The sequence below is a fragment of the Cyprinodon tularosa genome, unplaced genomic scaffold (genome assembly GCF_016077235.1).
Source record: "Cyprinodon tularosa strain WSP-4 unplaced genomic scaffold, ASM1607723v1 ctg113, whole genome shotgun sequence".
Lineage (NCBI taxonomy): Eukaryota > Metazoa > Chordata > Actinopteri > Cyprinodontiformes > Cyprinodontidae > Cyprinodon > Cyprinodon tularosa.
The window spans coordinates 811977-831144 of NW_024037926.1; the positions used below are offsets into that span (position 1 = coordinate 811977).

The following is a 19168-nucleotide window of genomic DNA, read 5'->3' on the forward strand; positions in this document are numbered from 1 at the left end:
AAAGCAAGTATAAAGGGAGACGCCTCAAAGCTGAAACAAAGCCGACAGTGATTGTTGTTTTTAATTGTTCTGTTTTATCAGAAGTTTACGGTTAAATAAATTTTTTATCTTCAGCATTAAGTTTAAGTCAAAAATATATGAGGCTATCAAAAAAGTACTTAACTGCATCTGTTTATTTCATACTTTTCCATTTTTATTTATTCTTTTTTTTTTTCAAATTGTTTTTCCAAAATAGCTCTGGAAATAGATGTCGCAGAGCTGGATGATAGCCCAACAGATTTGCTTTCACAAGCACACCATTATTACTGTTGCCATAAGTTTCTGCTTGGTACTCGTATATGAAAGATTATTAAAAATTATTTAGGGAGCCAAAGATATTTAAGGGCACCCCAGATCACGGGCACATAAGGAGGACAGACACTCAATCTGACAAACAGACAAAGGCAATTCACATTCATCCAGTCACATTCACACAATCCCATCCTTACATCCAGACAGACATAAACAAGAACTCAATGGAGTGGCATACAGTGGCAGACACTAAACAGACACCACAGCAGGTAGCCAACCTGCCAAAGAGCCTACCCCATCCCCAGCCAGTCACAGCCGTTCCACGCCCCGACATCCATATGGTCCTCTCATACCCATGGCTGCCAGGCAATCGCAACCCAACCAGTTATGGCCGGCCAGCCACCCGAGCCCAGGCACCAGACATACCCAGCCTCCCCTAACCTGACTGCAGCAAAGGCCGTGCGCAGGGTCAGGGTAGGCTGCATAGCAGACCCACACCACAAGCTAATTTTCATCCGGGCAAGGTGGTTGTATTCCACCTCCGGTACAGCCAACCCCGGATGGGGTTAATGGGGCCAAACCCTCCAAAGTCCCAGACCCCCATCCAATATCAGCAACTGGGTTCTCCTAAACCCAGCAGACAGAGAAGACATCAATGTCATAGGATGAGAACCAAAGGCCAACCAACCATAGGTGGGCATGAGCATTGGAAGCAAAGACAATTGGCCTGACCCATCTCCAGTGCTGCATATATTCCTACACTGATGCCCTACATATGTATGTCTTAAAGATGTTATAAATGATGCTGACTATGGGGTGTTCATTAAAATTAGAGTATACTGTAGGCCACCACCAGTATGTGAGGACCCACCCTGGTGATGATCTCTACCCCAAGATCCTATGTGTGTGTGGTAGTGTGATAGAGCAAGTTAGGGGAAGCATTGGAGATGGGGAGCAAATAACTGGGGAACGGGGTTCTACCATGGAGCCCTAGTGACCCCAATAGTACTTTTTACTTCTGCTACCACAGAGAATGCAATAAAGGATCCTCTACAGGTACTTTTATAATTGTGGAGTTATAAAGCAGAAGTAGAACTAAATCTCTTCAAACTTAAGTTATTAAGTTATTTTTCTCCTAATTATCCCAAAGGTCCTAATGTTTTAGTTTTAAAGTGGTGAAACATTTTACTACTAAAACATATCAGCTGATCTGTTTTCTTAACAGAAACAATAACAAAATCTAATTACAGCAACTTACCAAAGTTTAGTCAAAAATCAACCAAACCCACTTTAGATTGTTTATCACCTATAAGTCAATACATCCTGTTTCATTTGCCTTTTTGCTTTATTCTATCTAACTTTATTTGAACAAAATAAAATTCATCCTTGAAACAATGACATCTTCTAGGGAATAAGACAATAAATTCAGAATCATCCATTTATATTTCTTCTTCCATGTGCTTCCTATTAAAGCTATCATTTAATAGTCAGTGTGCATTTGTTAATATAAAATATATACTAAAATTTGTCAGTATATTGTCTTTAAATTAAAGCCTGTACTCATTTAAGTATTTTATTGCATACATTTTCTGCATTACATTTAAAATTATATCAAGGTATTTTAAAGTATTCTTTTCAGGACTGTACCTAAGGAATAATCAGTTGGTTAAACTATAGATTCTTATATTTACTATCTAAAAGACAGTATGTGGGATATATATCTTAAACAAGAGCAGAAACTTAGCTACAGCACCAAACCTACCACAGAAACGAAGGGAAAAGCCCAACCAACACCAAAATATTCTCTGTCTGTTAGATAAATATCACTTTCTTAATGTTTCAGTGGACCTCCCAGAAGCTTGCATTTTTGCTCTCTGTTTCCTTCATCCTGCTCTGTCTGATTGCAACAGACATGCCCTTCTTTTTGTTGCTATGAACATATTTATCTAAATATGGCAATGACTGGGTGTGGGTAGAGAGATATTAATCTAGGATCCCAGTGGATTGTATAAATATAAAGTACTATAAAAAAAAACACTGTGATGTAAGAAGTGCAAACATCTTTGATGTTTCAGTAATTAGAAAAAAGTAGGTTTGGGATTCTGAAGCTGAAAACTTTTAATGATAACAATGTTTGAAGTAGGAATAGTTCAATATTTACACTAAAGCTTGACCATATGCTAATTTGGTTCATTTAAGACATATATAATGATTAACTTTTTGTTATCAAAAAATGTTTTTATTCATTTTTGATGCAAAGGCTTAAGAAAAGCAAGGACCTAACCATGTTTCTCCCTTTGCCTGAAAACCCACACTGACCGACTAGAAGCCATTTTCACTTATTTCTTTATTTCAATCTCTGGAGCAGTTGTATGTTCCTATCTGTTTTTAACCCTCCACCATCAGGTTATTGCTCTCACATCTTTTGTCATAAAATCGTTTGAGTGTCTCATGTTGAAGCATCTGAAGGACATCACAATATCCCACTGAATCCCCTGAAATTCACAAAGCAAGGGAACATGTCCACAGAGGAGGCAGTCATTTTGTTCCTACACTTCATCCTGTGCCACATTCCGTAAAAGTTTAAAAAACAATCCACTGGACTTTGTTTCCAAGGTTTGAAGATGTCTTACTTCTCCTCCAGAAAAATTCTCAATTCAAAATGACAAAATGACATTTTGAATCATTAATAGTTTAATTGAAGAAAATATATAATGATAATATCATTATATATTTTTTTTCTGGGTACTTTGGTTTCCTTTCACAGAATAAAAAAATAAATAAAATAAAAATTATGGTTTACGCTTTAAAATGGGGCAGGCAATGTTGGTTTGTCCTGAACATCTCTGCTAAGAGATAAACCTGAAAAATACCCATAAATCATTAAGATAAGTGCCTGACTGACGGATGGACGGACTAACAGATGGAGGGACGGATGGACAGTATGAAACACAACATTCCAAGCATAGAAAACCTTTCTAAACAACTACTTTGAAAAATAAATAAGTCCAAATACTTGAGCGTGATCTTACAAAATGGCCAAAGGTTCAGGACTTTTACAATTTTTCACATTAAATGTGAAAAATTGTAACCACTCAAGAGCCATTTCCTACTATCCCTTTCATCTCAAAAGGCCAGCATGAGAGCTGTTAGAGCAGATGGAAGAAAATCTGATCCTTTTCATAATATCTCAACAGCTTAACAAATCCCAGTGTAAACAAACAGATTATCCACATTTGCATATATTTTAAAATGTGCTACATGTCTGGATGTTTGCTTCTTTAAATTTAATTTTCTTAGCTATGCAACAACCACATGAACATCTTTGTGTTTTTTTTTTTTTTACCTTCGTTTTGGAAAAAAAAATGTGAAAAAATCTTTGTTGCATGTTTGAAAGAAGAAAGTCTCTTAAAGACAGAGCAGACATTTTCATTAATGCTTTCTGTTAATCCTCAAAGTTTTCCTGGTAATGTGATTTTGAGCCCAGCCCAACCCCTCTGGCTCTAAGACAAAATAGGCTGTTAACATTAAATCCTTTTTTTTTGTTTTTTTGTTTTTTTCCTTTGTTCCAGCAACACAGAGTCTTTCTCTTACCTCAGTCATGTGGATCAGATAGAACCTCATCCCATCAGTGTAATCTGAAAAAATAAATATAAGAAAAGGGTTACAACACATTTTAAGTAATGTTTTTTTTTTTCTTAACAGCCTTTTTTCCTCTGGTACTGTTTTCATACACTTTCCTCCATCTTGTACAAAAAGCAGCACAGCTGATTTCCAATTCTGACAAAATTGTTTTATTGATGGAAAGCTTTTACTGTGGGTCAGCCTTATAGACATCCTTCCATAATTCACTGAAGAAGCGCTGTGGGAGACAAGCCTGTGGCTCTGGAGCCAAGATAAATGGTTTTAATCGAGTGAACATGCACACTTAGACCTATACTCACAATACACAGTGTGGTGTTTACTGTTGTGCACATATAAGAGCACTCTGAATCCATAATTAAATCTAGTTAACAAAACAAACAAACAAAAAAACAAATATGAAAGCATGTTAAATTAATTTATCCATGTTTAATATCCACTAGTCAACTTTTTATTTTTTTTTTTTCTAAGATAGATGGTAATAAAATACCCTATTAAGTTTAATATTTAATTTTTTTGTTTTTTTGGGTGGGGGGTTGCAAACAAATATGGTCCCGTATAAGAACATGGGACACTCAATTGAGGGACGAATGAAAAAAAAAAAAAAAAAAAAAAAAACGTTTTAAAAAACAGTGTTTCAGACTGTTAATATTAGGGCATAAAACACAGGTGTTAAAGGCTGTATTTCAGGAACGTACACATAAGCATCAGAACACCACTGAAAAAATCTACCTTTCCATCCAGAAAAAAAAAAACTACTCAAAGCTCCAAAATGCTATCAAGAGTGTATCTCAAGCCAAAAACAGCATTTAAAAAGAATTGTCTCAATGTCTTTAAATGAAAACTCTTTCTCTAACAACATTGTACTCTACTGTTTTGCAAAAATGTCAGTTTTGCATGCCTTATGAAGTAAAAGATGTCTGCATAAGTACACTAGATTCCAGTAGGAATTCTAAATCGAATTTTTAACTCACTCTTTTCATTGTTTACTGAACATTACTGCCTGTATTGCTGTAGCAATAATGTCAACAATGAAACAATGAGTAACAATGAGACTTAGGGCTAAATTCGAATTCATGCGCTTTTCAAAGCGGTTTCTTTTTTCTTTTTTTCCTCTTTTTTCTTTTATCGCAAAGTGAACAAAGATTACACTCATGAGAATACAGAGTGGAGCATGAACAGACAAAAGCAATTGTAATTATATAAAAGGGGCAGAAAGATAAAAGCAAATCTAAACGATGTACCTATAGAAAATATATCTGCAAAATCTCTTAGTCAAAATATACTTAGTTAAGCAAATTGTGCAAAGTAGCAATTAAAAAATAAAAATCATATCAGATTTATAGTCCCCACACTGCAGATATATTACAATCTGTCCTTAAATTACAGCCAAACCCATTTACACAGTAACAGATAAAAACCTTTCGATAAATCAAACATTACCTGCCACATATCTGACTCAATAACCATTTTAAAAAACTATTTTCACTAATTTCAGATGGAACTATTCACATATTGTCATATTATTATTCACATATATCATGATAAACTGAACTTCCATTATTCACCACTGTTCTTAATTAAGTACCTTTTTCCTCTGATCACAGAGCAGCATGCTTGCTTGGACTCGCAATGAATCCTGGGATAACCAAGGGTACATAGGATGCATTGGACCTGTGCTTCAAACGAGCAAAAAGAAGGATGCATTTGTCGGCCGCATAACGAGGAGCGTTCTAATACGAACAGACCTCTGCGCCTCGCTATGATGTAATCTGCCCATGAATCTGGCCTTCGAAGGACGAAGCCCTGAATTTGAATTCTGCTTTAGAGTCACTAAACCAATTCCACTTATATTGTTTCATAAACAGAAACAAAGCCAAAGTGTAAATGCAGTTGGTGGGAAAACAAAGTACACCATGGTTCTTTACAAATAAGAGCTGCTAATGAAGCACTTGTTACAGATGGTTCCTAATCAAGTATGCCAAATTCTATTTAAATGGGGGTTTTAGCGGCTTGGAAGCCTGGTGGTCACAAGTCAGTGTTAACACGATCCCCAGGTGCAAGGACATCAGCTATGATCTTAAAAAAGCAGCTGTTGCTGCACATTATTATATGATGAAGAGTGGGCTAACCTATCTGTTGCTGTGAGAGATTAATGAGATCATAGGAAAAAAACTACTGAAGGCGTAGTTAATTCCATTTGGTTTTATCTTTGTTAAGAGATAATACCTGTATAGAACTTTAAATCTATTTTAAGCACTAAAGGCTAAAGATGCCAATACATTTCAAAACACTGGATAATTTTTTTAGTCTTGTAACATTTTTTTCCTTTGGGTTAAAACAAGAAATGAAAGAAATAATAGCAGTTAATCAGTTAATTTAAACAATTTCATTTTATTTTTTGTATTTTATTAATTGAATTCTTTTTTATTTAAAAGAAAACATACTATTCAATTATGTATTTCTGATTTAAGACATACACTTTTATGTTCATATATGAACCTCAACAGACTTATTAGAGACTCTTACGAAAAAAACACATAACATCTTTACTTGAGAAATAATATCCTCCAGTATCACAACATTTAATTGAGTAAAGTTTCTGGTTATGTAACCTCATGTAATGAAGAAACAAGAAGCTTGTTTTAAATAGAATTTAACCAGACTCACCCTAAAGTTTATATAAAAATTTTAAAGGTTCTATGGTTCTGATATTATTTTTTATCTGCTGGGCTTATGGAGTTTAGGAGAATATGCAGAAAAAATAGGTATGGTCTTCGGCAGTACTAAAATGGATATATAACGTGCTATTAGAATATTTTTTATAAATAAAATTTTGAAATTCTGACTTTGAAAGTTTTATTGTGCCTGAATTATTTATTTGTTTGATGTGGTTGAATTCAATATTTTATTTTATTTTATTTTATTGAAATTGGCAGAATTTGTCCAGAATATTATATTTTTGTCTGTCTGGTTATATCTTTTTCTTTTTTTACAGTACAGATATTACTAGTAACTCAGAAGTTATAATATAATACTTTAAATGTAATTTATTGAATGGAAAATGTTATATTTTACTTGGCTAAAATTACAATTAGATAGAACTGCTCCTACTTCAATACAAATGTTTGGGGAAGGTTTTCCCATTACCAAAAAGAAAAAAACAGAATCTATGAGTCTCATGTCCAACAGCAGAGGTCGCTGTTGTATAACAATTTAAAACTAGCAGTGTCAACAAAATAAATTTAAAATGAGCAGATAACTATTCAGCCTGTATTAAATCAACATTGAAATTAGCTGGTTTTACCTTCTTACAAAGAAAAACAAACTTACTTTATAATGATCGAAAATGTTGTTTTTCAGTCTTTTTCGTTTGTTTTATTTCTTTATTAGAGAAATTAGGGAATACTGTTTTAAATCAGCCTTAAGCAGGAATGTTTATCTAGAAAAAAACTTTCCTTGTATGGCAGAGACAAACATTTTATCAGAGTAAGTTTCTGTACCTTTTTATTTTTCACAACATGCAGCACCGTGCAATCTTTTTAATTTACCATGATGATAAATCTTTTATAAAGAATTTCTGTTTCACTTTTACTCAACTTTCGAATTAATTGATAATTTTCACAGAGTGCACTGGCCTATTCAAGTGGCAGAATGCTTTAGCACAAAGTTAAAGATGAAAGCAGAGATACAATGTGTCAGAATCTTTATTGTTATAAGGCAATGCTTAAGCAACCATGTTGTCTTTTTTGCTTTATTCTGTTATACTACTTTTGTTGTTTCCCACGCTTCTGAGGCTGGTATAGGGGTAATGGGAACACAGGAAAGCCCCTGTATTGAACTCGTCCTGTGTCATTACATGCACGCACACAGACAAGTCAAACACACCCTCATTGAAACAAACACAATCCCCCGGCGCCTCCTTCCTGAGTGACGCTGCCGAAGTGAAATAACAATGACAAGCAGCAGGGTGGAGATGAATATCTCTAACTCTGTGTGTATCCCTTCTCAGAGCATACACACAGAGCCCTTTGAATCTCCAGCCTAGTGAATTTTGATTGATAGGGTATTGCTTGGAGGTCAGAAGACGCTCAGAGAAGATCAGTGGTGTCTGAAAAGCAACCCACATCTGAAGTAACAGTTAATATTGGAAGGACAAAACTACTTAAAGGGGATTAAGTGTCCGTTAAGCAAATATTGCTCTACATATAACAAGTTATAGAGCTTAGACGCAGTGCTATCACTGCAACTGGGTGACATGTAATGTTGGCATGTTTTTTGATGTTCATATTAAACCTGGCTGTACACACACTTTCATGTACATTGTCACTTAGAACAGTTATTTATCAGATGAAATGCAAAACAAGCATCATTTAATGTCTCTTAAAACTTGACTTATCAATAATGCATTTAATGGCTCACACAGATGTTGACCACATCCTGTTTATAAAGAGGCAGTATGTTTTCGTTTCACTACCTGAAAACCAAAACACCTATTGAATCGAGAAAGTTAAGCAACAGGGAAATTAAAATATCTCAAAACCCATTATGCAATATTCTAAAGAAATACAACAAAAAGTCATTAAACAAGTTCCTTTCTAACTATTAGTCTAGAAAGAGTTATGTCTCTAAAAAGGCTAAGGGACTCCAGTAAACCACAGACAGTTCAGAATTGGGGAAAAGGAGCAGTAGTATAGGATACGAAGCCAAACTAGCCAGCCTTTCAAGAGATCATGAAAGAGCCCATAAATCTAAAGCACCATAGGCCCCCGTTGTCTCAGTCAGTGTCTGTGTGCTTGATTTAACAATAAGAAAGACACTGGGTGAGAAATAATCATTGGGACCGTTCTAATGCCAAAATTACTGCTTCACAGGCTAAAAAGCTAACATTTTAAAGTAGTCCAAAATTTTTAAAACAATGTAGAACAATCCATTTAAGTTAAAGTATGTGTTTGGTGGTAGTTAATGACACCACTGGACAATAAGTTTTGAGTTATTACTTAAAATTCTCCTCTCAGCTTAAACCTCCTCAGTTTTTTTTACACATATGAATCACAAAATTTAAACAATATGAAAACTGTTGTGGGATGAATAATATCTTGATGTGTATTTTCATTATTTTAGCAGCTATTGTTGACAGAACATGTTGTTTCTGAAAAATAGAATGCAGTGATCAGATGTCAGTTTCAGTGTGCCATTGTGTTTTTTTTCTAAGCCTCTCTTGCCTCTGAAGCAAGCTCCCTGTTTCTGCCTAGCACTGATGTTTACAGGAGCCCCTATTTATTTGATTTGCTTAGTTACTGTGTGACCCTGATAGTCACTTTATTAGGCCTGAGGAGCCAATTGTTTACATCGAGGTCAAATTGTAAGACAAGGCAACAAGAAATTTGGCACTTGTTCCATAAATAAACTTTGGCAATACTCAACTGGAAATATCTCCACAACCATGGTACTGGATGTTTATTTCTGTTTGTACAATTTCTGGTTCCTGTTTTTATAGTGTTAAGGGGTCAGATATGGTTTACTGGTAGATACTTTAAAATATGCAGCATTTAGATCTTCTTCCATTTTTCAAACTTCCCATGTGATCACAGACATTTAAGAATCATACAGCAGTGTTGAGACAAACTTACCATCCTGCAGACGGAGGTGTCTGAGGTACAGGGGACTCTGTAGGACGTTACATCTGCCAGGCTCATTTTCTCTCGTTATGAGCAACAAGTCATTGTAGACAAACACAGTGACCTACAAGAAAACAAGGGGGAGGAAGATTACCAAGAAAGAAACAGGAAATTCAAAGGAAATAGATGAAAGCAGGGGATTTGAGAGGGGGGTTGTGAGGGAGGGGAAGGTGGTGGTACTTCTGCATCATTTTAAAACTATTGTGCCTTATATGTACCTTATGGACTAAATTACTGATATGTGACAGATTTTGCACCATTTAAGTCTTTCTTCAAAATCCTGTGCAAGACCGGATGCAAATGATAGATTATAATAAAAAATAAAGTTTATTTCAATTTGCAAATTCATTTACTAAGAAAGCACAAGCAAATGTTGCACATATTTAAGTAACCTGATTTAACACAAAGGACTAAAATACTTTCTTGAGTCACTGGTTCAATGCAATGTAAAGGAAACATCTACAGCAAAGAATGATTATCTTAGATGTACAAAATTTCAAAACAATGCTTTTGCATTTGTGGCTTCCTCTTAAGGGGGGAGGATAGCGGTGAGGTGTTATAGCTGTAACCACTATGTGTGCATCTGGGCACTACTCTATGTAGATCAGATTCCAGCCCTACTGTGGTTGACCCTCCCATTTTCAGTGAAACTGGTAAGGTCCAGGAGTGTGAATCATGTTCATGGTCAGGGTGAGCATTAGAGTGAGTCATAAAGGCCATTACTAAAATTAACAGCAGTCAAAAAAAGTCACAGTATAGAAATACAGACATGTGCGAGTGGGGAAGTGAGTGAGAAAGTGTGTGATTATTTTTTCTCTAAGTGTAAAAGTTTGAGTTGAAGGAAGATAACGCAATAACTTACCTGACCATTTTTACGTTGACTTTAATAAAACACTTGATATTGTAGACAAATAAACTACATGTATAGTCAAAAAAATGCTATCTGAAGAATTTGCATTTTTTCTCTTATTCCATTTTATTTCATTTGTACTCCAGCATATTTATTACACTTTTGTTTATCTAAACCATACCTTGACAAGTCAATATGCAAAAGTTTTAAAAATTAACAGGAATAGATTATGCAAAGTAGTAAAGTAGGATTCTTACAAGTACTGTTGCACTGATACCAGTATTGGACCCCGATAGGGCACTAAAATGGTAGTATCGCTGTCGGCGAGTACCGACAAATAGGGCACCAATACCATTTTGAGAGTCAAAAGTATATTCAACTATTGTCACCCATTCCAGGTAGGCAATAAAAAGTTCTACTGGATTCACTTTGTCTTTTTTTTCCTGCTTCACAGAGGTAGGCAGCAGCTTGACAAATGCCATGATGGCAATTATTTTACATCCAAGTAGTATGCAGTTCTTCATATACACACACGCATCAATTTCAAACAGATGGTATCGGTATGGTATCGGCCGATACTGCACAGCCCTGTACTGCACAGCGCAACACTACTTCCAAGTACATGCAAGTACAAGCTTGCAATCTTAGTTCCACTTTTTTAGGAGCTTTATCTCCATAGAAGACCTGTTAAAGTCAGCATTTACATAAAGTAAGGCATCATCTGCAAAAAGATGCATCTTAGCAAAGTTACTTTTATGGGAAATGTAAATAAAAGCCCTAAAAATGTTAGAAATTAGTAGCCTAGTGAACTAGCCCCACCCGCCAGTGGCCAAAATCATTTTTGCTTAAGAGTTTGGTCTAGCCTCGATCAATGCCCCAGGCCCTAGAACTGGCTGGCCAATCACAATGCTGAGATGTGTTTTGAATTTTTGGATGCAAAGCGGGCAGGGTTTGGAGGGCGTGACGACAAAGCTACGCAACGCTGGAGAAAGCACAACAAGGAAGATGGCAACAACTATTGAACAGTTCTCGTTTGACTCAGCTTTGAAATCAGTTTTGGAAGGATTAGACTTGGGGTTTTTGTTGAAATGTGAGCAGGAAGAGGCTCTGCGCTCATTCATTTTTAAGAAGGATGTATTCGCTGTTTTACAGACAGGCTGTTAGTTTACACTCTTCCACCTGTCGCGCTCACTATGCCACAGTCAGTTGCGCTCATTGGTCAGAGTGCTGGCCAATAGGCACAGACATGGTTTGAAAAACAACGGGTTGTTCTCATCAACAATCTTCCTATGTCTCATTCATCTGGGCCAGACTAAATTACACATTTAATCTCACATTTAGTCTGGTTTATCGTGATAAGAAATTAGATCATTTGGAAAAAAACAAACATTTTTTTATGTATTTTGGGATTATTTTTATAATCCTTGCACAGCATTTTATACCTACAAAAGTTATAACATAGCCATACATAGAAGTGTATGGCTATATCTGTGAGCGGTAATCCCCCTCACATCCACCTACTCAACTCTCATAAAGCTGCAACAACAGAGACAGAGCGCATAGTAGCCTGTTTAAAGAAACAGAGTGGAGAGAAACACCCTCATGACAAACATTGGCACCAAAATATTTGTTTTATGAGCCAAATGAGAACTAACAGCTTGCATACCAGGGATCACTGGTATTTCTAAATCTATTCAAAATGTTTTTAATAAAAAAAAATATTTATTGTAAGTAAATAAGCCTATATTTTACTCTTTTTACAAAGAACATGATCTACTCCAACTATGCTTTACTAACTTCCATTTGAGGAAACAAGGACAGAAAAGTACATTTTAAACTTTGTAAAGGTATTGAGTTTCCACTCATATCATTAGATCAGTACTAATGCTCTGGCTAAATGAGACGGAACAGGTCACCAATTTTTCTGCCTGATTATCCTTGTTTCTTTGTATGAAATTTATTAGTTTTATTGCACACTGGCATGTAAAAACAGGATGGCACAGGATACTCTTTTCAAATTTAATCCATTTGTGCATGCATTAATATAAACAATGATTTATCTGTGTCTCCATTTCTTTTTAATGCATGCAAAACCCTTTTAATGCTCATTGTAAACGGCTTCATAACGTGAATGATTTCCACAACACCAAAGTGTTAATTTATACATAAGATGCTTTTCTTCTAGCAAAGCTTTTGTTCAGTGTTCATACCAGTTTAAGAATTTGATTGTGTAAAAAATAATCCATTTGTTTAGATCTCACCGACTCAGACATGCACTTTTTTTCTTCTATGTCCTAATGTTGAAACCATTCAATCAATAATACCATGATATGAGTCACCTTTAAAGAGTGGTGCTTGCTCTCATGTAGAATCATCTCTTCCGATATGTTGAGGGTTCGGCTGCACAGGTCAAGAGGCTGGATGCAGTAGAACAAGACAGAAAATTAAGCTCTAAAAAAAAAAGCAGTATGTATCACATTTATCAAACACCATAAAACTTAAACCACCATCACTGCTTAATGAAAATTTAGATTTTTTCTTAGAGAAAATAGCGTTCAATAGAAAATGTACAATACCAAATCCATTATGACTCCTCAATCCAGCAAAGAGACAAAGAGACAGCCTTTTTTTTATTTTACAAACGACAGTGCGACTAACAGTGCTGTACTGAGAAAGAAAGTGAGTTATGACAGAAGCAAAATGTGTGGTTGAGAATGACAAAGTGTGACACAAAAAATGCACAAGTGCTACAACGTGGGAGGAGGGGAATTTCCTCTGAAGTCCGGCGTGTAAAAAGGGGCTGTTTTAATGTCTGCTAATAGGTCTAATTCATATCATACAAGGATTATGGTCAGTATTGCATGTTAATTTATAATTGCACATGATGTTATATAATGTTTTGTAAAATGTTTTGCATTTTTTAAAAGGGATTAAGTTCAGCAGCAACTGAAATCTGTAAGCTTGGAAATCTTTCAAGATTATTGTAAAGGTTATTCAGGGCTGTATTTGTGTTCATATGTTGGACAATCTGTTTTGCAATAAAAATACAGTATGACTTGACAAAAATTTTCTCTGCTTCCTAAATTCTGACTCTGGGGTTTTTTAATCTTACTATAAGATTCAGCAACATTTTTAGGCACATTAATTCAAATTAAATAGAGTAAAAATCCTAAATTAAATAAAAAGTAAACCATATTGTTTTTTTCTTTAGCCTGTATGGGCACTTTTAACAGCTTTCTCCAGTTTATTTACACATAAAGAAGGCTACTATGGCCTTAAAACAAAACAAAAAAACAGCTATTGCATCATAACGTGTACCGAAATAGCAAACTCCTGACTCGAAAGTTCAGCTAAAATAAAAAGGTCAAAAATAAAATCCTTGTCACACATCATAAATATATTTCCTGCTAGCCAGCTTAATTCAGGGAACAGCCTTCACATGCTATATTTGTACTTTTGTACAAAGATAGTGCTATAATATGACAAAACACTGAATTAAACAATGACGCCAAGTTAAACACAAAGCAACAACCCCAGTCATTTGGTGCTCATCTTCACCACGAAGATAATAAAGCACAGCTAAAGCTAAAACAGGAGTAACATGCAAATACATTTAAATTATTTATTTAATAATTATTCATATAATCTGTTGTTGCTCGTACATAATATGAATTAGACTACTTTTAGATTAGACGTTTACTAAAACCAAATCCCAGTCAAGTAATATATCACACACTACTCATCATGCGTGTATATAAGAATAATGATCTGAATGAGAACATTCACTTTTCCTTATAAAAAAAATATATATATAAGTTTATTTCATTCTGAGTTTTCATGTAAACCTAACTTGGTGGAGTGTAAATATTTACATGCATGTATCTTATTTTTTTATGTGTAAATACACATTTTGATTTTGATTTTCCACAATTCTATGCTGACAGGGCTGCAAGAGAGATCACGAGTTGGTCACATGACATAGTCAAGAAGATGAAGCAGCCCTTACAGTCGCTGTATCACTGTGAATGTTACTGAAAAAGTAAAAAATGACAACCTAAAACCTATTGTAATACAGTTTTGCAAATGCTGTGTAGGACAGGGACAAATATTAAAGAAATTGGACAGAAACTAGAATTGAGTTCAACTTAGAAATAAAGAATATAAGAATGACTAACCTGAACAAAAATAGGAAAGATGAGGATCTTCGGTGCGACTTTAACATATCCATAGTTGGCATGTGGGGTATGTGAGCGCACTATCGTACAGTTCTGGTAGTTAGCAAAATTGGCATTTTGCTGCTGATAATTAAATAGGCTAGTATTATTGGAGGTGGAGGACCCTTTTGATGCCTTGGAGTTGTTAGATCGTCTTAGGAAGCCAGTTCGGCTGGAGAAGCCTCCCCCACCACTGCCACCTGCATTAACACCCCCAGAAAAAGCCCCACCACCACTACTACCACTCTCTGGACCAGAAGTCTGTCGTGTGGGGTATAGTCTGTTGTAACCTGCAGCTCCGACATAAATTAAAAAGATAGGGTAATTAAATTAGTGATATAAAAAAGAAGTCATCAGTTAAAAAATAACATAAAGATAAAACAAACAAAATATAGAGCGCATCTCTTACCTAATGTACCCTGGTTGTCAGGATAAACCGGCCTCAATATCTGAAAGCAAACAGGATGAAATACAACTAAGATTTATTGTTTCAGCAAAAATCTGCAACATATAACAATAAGTAAAATAAAAGATTGGTTAAAAATTGAATTAAAACACTGCATAGTTGATAATTCTAAGAACTAGTCACTATTGGTTCAGATAACTCAGTTTTGGGTTTCTTCATCATTTGCTTTAGGCAGTTAGACATAATTTGCAATAATAATCCTCCTGATCTGTCCCTAAATTCAACTGTTAAACAATATTTAGTAGAGGAAGTAAAATACAGGTTTCTAAAACCTGATACATTAATCCGGTTTATGTAGAAGTTGAGGTAAAAATATGGGAAGCAATACAATATTTGAACGTATTACATTACTGTATCACTACAATGAAACAGAAGACCTGCTCTGAGCTCCCAAAGCATTTTTTCGAACTGAAATATTTTGTCTATTTGTAATCCCACAAACATTTCTCAAGGGCCTCTGTTATTTTTAACTTGGCCAAACTCAAAAAAAGTTCTCCTCCCCTTTCCTTTAAATGTATTAACTATATTTAAAAGAAAGGTTTGCGCACAGTGATCGTATGTAGCTTTTTTTCCTGAGGCTATGTGTACTTTATTTGAATATAATAGTTTGTTATTTCAGTTGGGGTTTTTTTTCGCTTTATCTCCTTACATCAAACTGGTCTTATGACTCATCACACTTTTCATCCCCTGAATGAACCTTCAGCAGAAAAGCACACAGAAAGAGGGATGCATACAAATCTAATAAAACACACAGATGGCTTCAAAAAAGAAAAAAGAGTAGTTAGTAAGGGAAAATCTGAGCCCTAGTGTATGCATGATGAAAAAATGATTTGCTTAATGAAAAGTTAAAGGCCTCTTATTGCGCTTTAAACCCCTCCTGAATCTTTTGATTTAACATGTTTGTTAGTATTTTGTTAGCTGAGGAATTCAGATCAGTCTTTTTGTTTTAATTGGTTTGCTTTATTTCATTCTTATGATTAAAACTTTAATTCAGATACAAAGCAAAAAGGAGTATGTGCTGTATATAATATAACTGACACGTCATGTGAATGTACATGCTTGTTATACACAAATTGATATTATTAAATATACCTCAGAGAAGCATTTTTTTTTTTAGGATTTTTTATTTTAAATGTAAATGTATGTATATGTAATTAATGACACATAGATAATGTATCTGGATGTTATCTTTGGATAAATGATGCAAATCAGCATTATTTTCAAAAAGGAAAATTATTTCTGGTTGGTAGAGCGTAATGAAACAAATATCACAAATATTGAATATACACTGTATTTTCAACAGCTATATTTAGTCACTGAGAAAATGAACTATATTTGCAACATGAAATGTGTTGAAAACATGCATAAATCACTGAAACAGTATTAATCCACAAGACACGGACACACTGAACATACAGTCAATCTATCTATCAGCACCAGGGATGTAAGGTAGGGAAACATATCTAGGTTGAGCCAACAAATGACCATAATGAGGATGAGGAGGACGAAGAAGATGATAAAGATGCAGCCCTCCACCAGTCTGTGGTACCTGGCTTCCAGGATTGATGGGTGCCAGGATGATGTAATTGTCCCCATTGGATGCCTTCACCCTGGTTCCCTTTAATGTGGCCGTTGGAGGATGATGGAGGAGACGAGGTTTTCCATCCAGTTCCTCAGCAGACCCCATGTGGGCTCCCCACGCTAGTGTCCCTCTGCCCACACCAACACTGTTTCCAGTTTCAGAGCCGTTCACTAGTAACCTGCGGGCCGCAGTAGGGCGGTGGTGCGCTGGGAGAGGCGGAACAGCTGGGGGAGGTTTGCTCGGGCCAACATCTGGCGCCCGCCTGCGAGTGGGTGGTGAGGGAGGATCGTAATTTGAGGTTGAAGGTTTGTAAGAGGGCCGATGGATGAGGCCTTCAAAACTAGGCTTAGCTGAGGGACCGGTGCGCCATACCACCACCGTGATTTCATTGGCACTGTTTCTAAAATAGAAAAAGAAGGCAATTATATTAATCTATTTCTGTGTGAAAGAATAGATTAAAATGTTGAATAAATGGAAAAACTCATGTGGAGCAGAAGAAGCCTTCATAAAATTACAGTTTTCTTAAATAGTCCACACAAACTATAAAAAGCCTCAAGCTACTGTACAAAAATGCACAACATATTATAGCCTTTAAAGTAAATCTCACTGAAAACTTAGCCTCGTGAGACCATCCTGATCTCGCGAGCTTTCAAGGTTTCACTCGCAGATCAGTCTGGAGACTCTCCATTAAAGAAAATTTGGAGCCGTTCACCAAACGAACCTCCAATCAGCATTGGCTTTGAGGCGGGTTGAGGTGTGACGCAACAAGAAGCGTGACAGTTCAGTCTAAAGAACATGGCGGCTTCAGCCGGTGAAACTAGCATTAGCGTGGCTATCGAGCAAGTTTTATCGGAATTACACAGTATTTCTTCACTGAAAGAAGAGCAAAACACTGCTCTGGAGGCTTTTCTCAGAGGAAAAGATGTTTTTGCTCTTCTCCCGACTGGTTTCGGCAAGAGTTTGATCTATCAATTGGCTTGTGCCTGGCTTGTGGTTGTGTTTTCGTCGTCGCTCTGTTAGTACGTCATATGCTTCGTTGATCTGATTGCTTTATTTCGCCCGTCTATCACCAACATAGGCCAATCAGCTAACAGGTATTTTCACCCCTTCACAAAATTTCTTCAACGGAAGGTTTCCAGATGGATATGCGGAGAAAATCTATCTGGCGGAGTCAGGTTACTGAAAACTGGCTTCTATTATACAATTTTAGCTTGGTAATACAGTAAAAGTAATGGGAAAATGCTGGTTTATCATGCTGGTTTATGTTTTCAATATGCTTTTGAGACTTAAATGTAAACTGGTCCCTTATATTCTGGTTACCTTATTGCATGGGCCAGATCCACACATTTCCACTGCTCCACTGGCTGACCATTTAACTGCAGGAGGGTATCCAGCTGCTGTAGACCAGCCTGGTCCGCTGGCCCCCCTGTAAAAGAGAAAGGAGAGCTTATAATAATATTATTTTGATAGCAGTGTTAGAACAAATTCCTGCTCCGTGGGATGGCCTAGACAGGGCATCCCCAAAGTTGGTCCTCGAGGGCCACTGTCCTGCAGGTTTTAAAGGATTCTCTGCTTTAGCACAGCTGATTCTGATCATTGCAGTTCAGCAAAAGCCTATTAATCAACTATCAATGTAAATCAGCTGTGCTGGAGCAGGGAAACCTCCAAAACCTGCAGGACAGTGGCCCTCAAGGACCGACTTTAGGGATGCCTGGCCTAGACTGTCAGCTAGTCATATTGTTATACAACTGATATAGATCTGGTTGGATTTTCCAGCTGCTATTGTACTTTCATGCTTTAACATACGACACTCAACCCTAATTGACCACAGACCTTTGTTTCTGTTATATATATATATATATATATATATATATATATATATATATATATATATATATATATATATATATATATATATATATATATATATATATATATATATATATATATATATATATATATATATATATATATATATATTTATTTATATATATATATATATATATATATATAGAAAAAATAAAGAATTATCAAAACTGAGATCAACAGTAAACCCTGTCAATCCTGACAATGTTCCATAAAACGAATACAATATATTCCATTTTAGGATTTTTTTAATAACTTGTTTTTAAATCATGGCGCAAAATAACCTTGTGGTGAATAACAAAAATTCTACGTAACACTTTGTAGCATAACACTTGTTGGCAATGACAGAGGGGAAACTTTTCCTTTAGGTCTTCAGCAGGTTTACAAACACTGTATTTTTGCTCCATTCCTCCATCAGATCTTCTCTAGAGCTGTGATGTTTGCTAATGTTGAAAAAATCAGATTTTTAATTCTCTCAACATTTTGTTTATGTGGTCGGAGTCTGAAGAGTGGCTAGACTACAGTAGTCTAGCCACTTGGGGCCCCCTGGCCACCAGGGGGCCCTAAGCGGCTGCT

General features: G+C 35.8%; 1 protein-coding gene across 5 annotated transcripts in view; it reads right to left on the minus strand.

Annotated features, from left to right (window-relative positions):
* rgs3a (regulator of G protein signaling 3a) overlaps positions 1 to 19168 on the minus strand; it is a 154069-nt gene that overhangs the window by 93367 nt on the left and 41534 nt on the right. For 4 of the 5 annotated variants that reach the window (XM_038302063.1, XM_038302070.1, XM_038302079.1 and 1 more), the window contains 7 exons: positions 18047 to 18152; positions 16694 to 17126; positions 15088 to 15127; positions 14640 to 14968; positions 12804 to 12881; positions 9567 to 9678; positions 3886 to 3929 (listed from right to left, as the gene is read on the minus strand). In XM_038302063.1, coding sequence (XP_038157991.1) covers positions 3886 to 3929; positions 9567 to 9678; positions 12804 to 12881; positions 14640 to 14968; positions 15088 to 15127; positions 16694 to 17126; positions 18047 to 18152 — 1142 coding nt within the window. Of the gene's footprint in view, positions 1 to 3885; positions 3930 to 9566; positions 9679 to 12803; positions 12882 to 13040; positions 13065 to 14639; positions 14969 to 15087; positions 15128 to 16693; positions 17127 to 18046; positions 18153 to 19168 lie in introns of those variants that run through there. The other variant, XM_038302087.1, reaches the window with a different exon arrangement.